Here is a 7693-nt window from a genome sequence, read left to right as displayed (position 1 = left end):
GTACAATGTATAAATAAAGATTGAATGAATTAATCTACAGAAAATGTAACAAAACAAATGAAATGGATAAATTTTTTTTCCCCATGTAATTAAACATAAAAGCATTGTTGCGACAACGGAAACTAGTTTTCAGTGGATGAACAAATATCAATTTATTAAATAATAGTTTTACCATCAAAATAATAATAATAATAATAATAATAATAATAATTATAATAATTATAATAATGATAATAAAATTCTCCAGCATTATAAAACAATAAGTGACTTTTTTCCCCACCTATTTGTTTCAGAGTAAAGTTCTTGTGACAGCCAGAACCAGATCTTAATTTACCAGTGATGGCTGAAAAAATAAACATTGAAACATAAATTAAACAAATAAACTAAACATAAATTAGTCTGATTTTATTAACCGTCGTTACAGGTATGGGCTATTTCTGCGGTTCAACCAACCGGAAGTCGTGTTTCTGTGATCACAGCAAACTTGACGATTATTATTAAAAAAAAAAAAAAAAAGCGGAGCTGCAGCGAAACGCCCCGACTAAAGAGAGCGGAGAGGAGAGGAGGATGGGAGTCGCTTTTATCCCACTTCTATGACCCATATCTCCCAGCAGACCCAGTTACCACTTAGCCTGCTTTTTTGTTGTCGAGGGTTAGCTCCGCCAACATGTCGGCGTCTGCGGTGTTTATCCTCGACCTGAAGGGAAAGGTAAGTTTGGGGCGACTTGTTGGAGGGGAAGTTGACATTTTTACAACGAGGCACCTGCGGCACACAGGAAGGAATTATTCAGGTCTGAGCTCCAGAAAACACCCAAACTCAGACAGAACCCACATGAAGCAGCGTGATGGTGCACGCTGCTTGTTTTTTAGGAGAAAAAGTCTCTGAATGAGCCTGAAAACTGACAGGAAGCAGACAGGAAGAGAAACTTGTCAAACTCGTTTATTCTTTGAGCACGCGCGCGCGCGCGCGCACACACGCTTGTTCTCGTGCAGCGAAGCAGCCCTTATTATTAGTGATGATGTGTCCTATTTCCAACTTTACAGCTTCACGCTTGACAGCCCTAACAGGTTAAACCACATGCACTGTAACCTACATGTTTTTATTTGATGCACTGAACAGACCTGCAGAGATGCTTCTAACTTAGATCAATGAGTAAAAAAAAAAAAAATGGTGTAGGAAATTAGCCAGATCCCCAATTTCTACTTAGAGGACCCATCTCTCTACCATAAACTACAATGGAGTCTACTGTGTCTGTTAGCAAAATATCTCATGAACAAATGGATGGATTTTATTGAAACTTCCAGAAATTATTCACTGGGTTTACATCTACAACTGATTAACTTGTGGATCAATGTGCTGGTGTAGAGTCTAAGTAATCCAAGACATGGCAAATCTAAACAACTGTAGTTGATGACTTTTTTTTTTTTCCAGTCAAAAGAACTTTCTCAATAAGATACAATGAATCAAGCTCTCTGGATGGCATGTGAAATGTTTTAAATTACAGAGTAAAAGTCCACTTGTGTGTTTGTTTGTTTATGTTTTGTGATGACAAGAAAATCTACGATCAAAATGACATAGTAAATGAATTCAGTGAATATTTTGTGAATGTTGGCCCAAGTATTGCAGCTAAAATACCAAATGTAAATAATGATGTGAGTCATACAGTCATGGGCTGTGCCAACAGCATTTTTCTCGGATAAAGAAGAAATACTGAGTATTGTGAAAAATCTTGCAGATAAAAGATCAAAAGGCTGGATGGACATGGACATGATGTTTGTAAAAGATATAACGAGTTATGTTTTTGAACCATTTAACATTTTCAACAGGAACATTTCCAGAAAATATGAAAATAGCAAAGGCAATTCCTCTTTATAAGAATGTTGAGAAATGTGTGTTCACTAATTACAGACCAGTATACTTGTTGTCACAATTTCCAAAAATATTAGATAAATAATTTGTAACCAGATTAGATCAAATCATAAATAAACTGAATATTTTAAGTACTAGTCAATATGGGTTTAGAGCAAAAATGTCAACATCAATGGCTCTCATGGAAGAGATAACAACTTATCTTGATCAAAAACAGTATTGTGTTAGTGTTTTTGTTGATTTAAAAAGGCCTCCGTCACTACTGACCACACCATTCTCCTTGAAACACTGAATAAATATGGCATTAGAGGATTAGCACTAGTTATTTGAATAATAGGAGACAGTTTGTACAGGTAAACGATGTAAGATCTGAACTGTGTGTTAATGGATGTGGAGTTCCTCAGAGCTATGTGTTGGGACCAAAGTTGTTTATTTTGTATGTGAATGATCTGATTGATGTGTCGGGGCTTTTGAAGTGTGTTTTATTTGCAGATGATGCCACATTTTTTGTTCGGCTTAAGATATTGAACGGATTTTAGAGAAGCAGAATTTGAAAAAACAAACTACATGATATTTAGTAATAGAAAATGACTGAAGTCCCATTTAAAATGGACAGTATTGAAATTCATAGAGTTAATGAAATAAAATGTTTGGGTGCTGTTATTGATGAGAAGCTGACATGGAAATTTCATGTAAATTACTTAAGAATAAAAAGAGCAAAATCAGTTGCATTACTGTATAAAGTAAAATAGTTTTGTATATATTGTATAATGTAATGATTGTTCCACATTTAATCCATTGTATTGAAGTTTTGGGAAAAGCATGCTAGATTATTAAAATGTTATGATTTGGTTGAAAATAGCATTTTGTATTTTGCAAGTCATGTATAAAACTCATAAAAATATTACCCCAAATATTCAGTTAAACTTTGTTTAAAAATAGAGTCAATATAACTTTAAGAGAATGGAAATGTTTGTAAAACATCCAGTTAGAACTAGTCTATTTTTTTATTTTTTAAGTAAGGGGCAGATATTAAAATAAGTTTTTTCTTCTTTCTGCACCCTTTTCATTCCGTGTTTTTTATTTTATTTTTATGAATGTGTTTTTTTTATATAAATGAATGAATACATTTATAAATGAATAAAAAAATAAATAAATGCTCAACACATTTCCAGATGACTGCCACAGCTGATTGAAATTAACCAACACACACATTTCCAGGACATCCTTGTAAAAGAGATTGATGATCTCAATGGATTTCTTCCTGGTAAAATAAAGTAATAATTATTATTTTTTTAAACATAGCTATAACTCAGTCTGTTTTATGGATAATGAGTTAAAATTTGGTGTGGTAGTACATGAGAGTTATACACAGTACACACTCTGAGGTCTTTCATATCTCACATAAGATTGTGCATAATATTATTTACAAGGTTTGACCAAAATGGCTACAACTCCGTCTCTTCTCATCCTCATAAGATCTTATTCTGTATTTTCTAACAGATGAATATGCATGCCTTCAAATAATGCCAGGCCTTAATTATTTATTGCCTCCATAATTATTCAAGCCAACAATTCTTACAAAAAAGTTTGCTGTTTCTCTGATTTAAAAAAAAGAACTGCAGCCAGTGACTTCCTTTTAATCAAAACTATTAATTTTCTTTCATTCAATTGTTGTCGGAAACTCGTGGAAACCCCATTTGCAGACTGTTGACAGTCGGCCGGGTTTGTTTCCTCAGCTGTCCCAACCAGCAACGTTTGTTTTAAAGCAAAGAAGAAAATCTGGGGAAATTGACTGTGACTCTGTTGGAACCATGATTTTTGTTTACCCCCGAAGAACCATTACAGAAAATCTTACTGCTTTCAGATAAAAAAAAAATATCAGTTTATCCTTTTTATCTATTCTTCAATAAGCCAAATTGAAAATGTCTGGGCTACATCAATTTTTACAATTTTCTGACATTTACAGACCACCTGATGGATGGAAAACATGCCTGTCAGTTTAATCGATGATGACACGTTCCCGGAGTGACTATAGGGCCAGGACAAGAATTGCTGAGTAGTCTTATCTGCTTGACAATAAACCCCATCAGAGGCGAGGAGCATCCCTTCAAAACCTTGATGCCTGATTGCACTGAATACTTTCTGTCTCTCTCTTTTGCCATCTATGCCCTGAGGCTAGTTAGTAGTGTTTCATCATTTAGCCACTCTGCCTCTGGCTATGTCCTGATCAGACAAGTTCCTCTATTACAATACTGGAGGAAGAAAAAGGGACTGGAGTGCAGAACAGGGTTAACGCATTCAAAGTGGCGCCGTACATAAAAACTATCATTTAGCCAATCTCTTGAGACAGAAACACAAACCTATTATGCACAAATAGACACTTTATCATTTAAAGACTCTTCTGAGAATGCACAGAAACTTTCACCTCCGCCCTCTATCCCTCCATCATCAGCCCTGGCCTCTTTTTCGTCTAACGCACCGGTCTGCGTACAATACTGGCTGCATGCACCGAAATGTCAAGCCTTTGAAATCAGCATCCCATCATTTACTCCCACAGCTTTCTAGTAGGATTGCTAATAAGTGAGCATGCTCAGGCTCAAGTTCTGGATCGTCATGAGAAAGGGCAAACGATTTCAGCTGGAAACTGTGGTCAGAAACATTGACGTTAAAGGTCGAGCTATAACCATCGTGGTTTAGGCACTTTTGATGATGAATAATGATTAAATGGTAAATGGACTGTACTTATACAGTTCCTTTCCATCTGATCAGGATACTCAAAGAGCTTTACACTATAGTCTGCGTCCTCATTTACCCATTTGTACAGTTCTCTACTACATCTATACAAAGATTAATCAGTGCTTTATCACATTCATACACTGATTCATACTTTTCTTAGTTCATATCTTGGATGTTATTACTGTTTTTCTTATACATTTTATTGTTGGATGTAACTGGGACCCTGTGTACATAATTTCGCTCCACCACATGTACCACATGAGGTGCGAATGACAATAAAGAAACTCTCTGACTCTGATGGGACACACATCAGAGTCAATGAGAGGTTCAGTGTCTTGCCCAGAGACAATTCGGCACGTGACTGCTGGTGGAATTGAACCCCCAACTAGGCCTGTCATGATAACAAATTTTGCTGGGCGATTAATTGTCTCAGAAATTATTGTGATTAACGATAATATTGTTTGAAATTTGACAATAATTAGTAATTACTGTCATATTTAAGAAGAAATGTAGGTAATTTGTTTTGTGTGTAGTACATTTTTTGACCACTGGATGGCAGTATAAGACAGTTTGAACCGAAGGATGGATAGTGAGGGAGTGAACATCGTGTCTCTTTAAGAAAAATTGAAGGGAGGCCCCGTGACGTGACATGGACTGTCTCTCCTTCCTTTTTTTGGTTCTCAAAACGGTGGACACTCGATGTGGTTTGAGCTCTTTAGCATAGCATTTGTCACACAAAGCTTTTAATAAACAAACTCAGTAAACAAGTTCTCATCTTCTTTTTGCAGAGAAAAAAAGTTTTTTTACATGAAGGCACGGGTTTCAACTGTGAATTTTGGAACTTCGACAAGACGGAGGTTTTGCTTAGCTGCTTTTAACGATCCAAAAACACAATTTTGGACAGTTAAAACAGATTTTAACCTCCTAGAACCTGCACATATGTGGACAACCCGGCATCCACATATGCATGTCATGCAAGAGTTCGGATCTTAGTAGGTTAAAGAGAAAAGAGAAAGGGAGGGGTCAGTGAAGAGCACCGGAGTTGAGCCTTTTTGTCATCCAGTGTCTTCAGTAGAAAGAGAGAGACACAAAGAAATGAAAAAGCCGATAAATGAAAATGAGGTTGATAATTTTCATTTATCATGCGATTAATTGATTTATCGTTTTATCGCGACAGGCCTACCCCCAACTCTTGCAGTGAAGGACGGCTGCTCTAACCACTCAGCCACAGCCACCCCACAAAGCCCACAATCAATGTTTGATGATTAAATTATTAAATACCCCCAACAATGTATTATTTCTTAATAATATGTCCAGTTGTTTCACTCTTTGTATTTATTATATCAGACAGTTCAAAATAGTCAACACTGGATCATAAATGTACAAGTTTTATCCATTATTGACTCATTTTGATCAGTTTGATGGCTTTTGAGATGGAAATGTCGGGCTGTTGGTTGGATCTTTGCTCTTGCGTGAAATGTCTGGACTGAGATGATTTCGATCAAATTGTGCGCTGACATTCATGGACCCCAGAGGGGGAGTTCTCATCGCCCTGCAGATGCCCTTTTTGTTGCAGATGCGCCTCTTCTTGCCATTTTTCTTGTCTTTTCATTTTGCATCTAATTCTGAACTGATCCAGTAGTTTGGGTTGTGCCAACATATTTTAATTATTAAATAATTTTGAGAACTTATAGGGTATTTGTAGATGGATGTTTCACTTTTAATAAAGCATTAAATTCTCATCCAGATAACAATATCTATTCCAAGTCCTAAACGCTAAAGTTGGAGTGAGCATTGCTTTTCACATCAAGAATGTCCTGTAATCAGACCGGTACTGGAATTATGCAGATTGATTTTAACTGTTATTTGTTTTCCAAAGTGTTCATGGGTTTTAAGAACAGACGTTAGCGTTGCTGGGAATTTTTTCTGGTCCTGTATGACTTTGGGCCACTCCCCAATGAGGGTTTACTAGTTCCTGTTTGCTTTTGAGGTCAGCAGAGGGAATCTCATTGATTTCTCTCACTGGATGCAGTCGGGCGGCACGGTGGTGCAGTTGGTAGATCTGCCACCTCTCAGCAAGCAGGTCGCTGGATCGATTCCTGGCCGGGGGCCTTTCTGAGTGGAGTTTGCATGTTCTCTTTGTGCATGCGTGCATTTTCTCCAAGTACTCTGGTTTCCTCACACAGACCAAAAACATGCATGTTAGGCTGATTGGTAACTAAATTGTCCCTAGGTGTGAGAGAGTGAGTGAATGGTTGTCTTGTTTGTCCCTGTGATGGACTGGAGACCTGTCCAGGGTGCAGAACCATGCTCAGGACAAGCGGCCATTTGCTTTGACCGGCTGGGTTTGGTAGGAACAGATACACAATGGCAGGTCAAGAATCACATGTTAAGATATAAATAGTATCAAATGAAAACTGTTCAATTTTAGCAAATCATTTATGGAAATGAGGTCAATTTGTCTAGTAGTTTGATAAGTATAAGTATTTTTATCTTAAAAAACATTGACCTCTTGGTAAGCTCCCTGTGGGATCCCATATTAAGTTTATGGAAATGCCATCAAAACCTAGAAACATCCAGAAACTGGATGTTTTAACAGTGGTTCAATTTGGGGATTAAAAAAACACCTTCACGCTGAATTTCAATGAGACCTGGATTATTAATTGGCTTTAGGACAAACATTATTTTGACTGTTTGAGGTGTTCTGTTTGATGTGTTCTACCTCAGCTGAATATATTCACAATCTGATGTTTTCCTTTTTTTAATTTGACACACGTTTGAACCAACATGATACGACTGTGATGAACTGATTCTCACACATCCAGGAGTTGAAGCAATTGCCTCCTCAGATCATGTTTTTGATTACAATCTGCAAAGTTTTAATTGTCACACACTTTATGTTTTTGTTCTACTTTAAAACAGAGAAATGGCTAACTGGGTTCAACACTGTTCAGTCAGGTCATCTGGACGGTTTATTTTTTAAGCTGAGACGTTTTATCCTTCATCCAAAGGACTTCTTCAATCTGAGGAGCCACCAAACAAAACTAATTCACACGACAACAAATGCTGGTGCTAAGATGCCCC

The 7693-nt window shown here is 36.8% G+C and overlaps 1 protein-coding gene across 1 annotated transcript in view; it reads left to right on the top strand.

The window, feature by feature from the left end:
• Positions 1-623: 623 nt before the first annotated feature.
• Positions 624-7693, top strand: part of ap1m3 (adaptor related protein complex 1 subunit mu 3) — a 34388-nt gene continuing 27318 nt past the window's right edge. Inside the window, exon 1 of the mRNA XM_037674539.1 lies at positions 624-709. Coding sequence (XP_037530467.1) covers positions 668-709 — 42 coding nt within the window. The 5' untranslated portion in view covers positions 624-667. The remainder of the gene's footprint in view (positions 710-7693) is intronic.

The sequence above is a fragment of the Nematolebias whitei genome, chromosome 3 (genome assembly GCF_014905685.2).
Source record: "Nematolebias whitei isolate Nwh7 chromosome 3, NemWhi1, whole genome shotgun sequence".
NCBI classification, from domain to species: Eukaryota; Metazoa; Chordata; class Actinopteri; order Cyprinodontiformes; family Rivulidae; genus Nematolebias; species Nematolebias whitei.
This window is presented reverse-complemented; position numbering and strand designations above follow the sequence as displayed.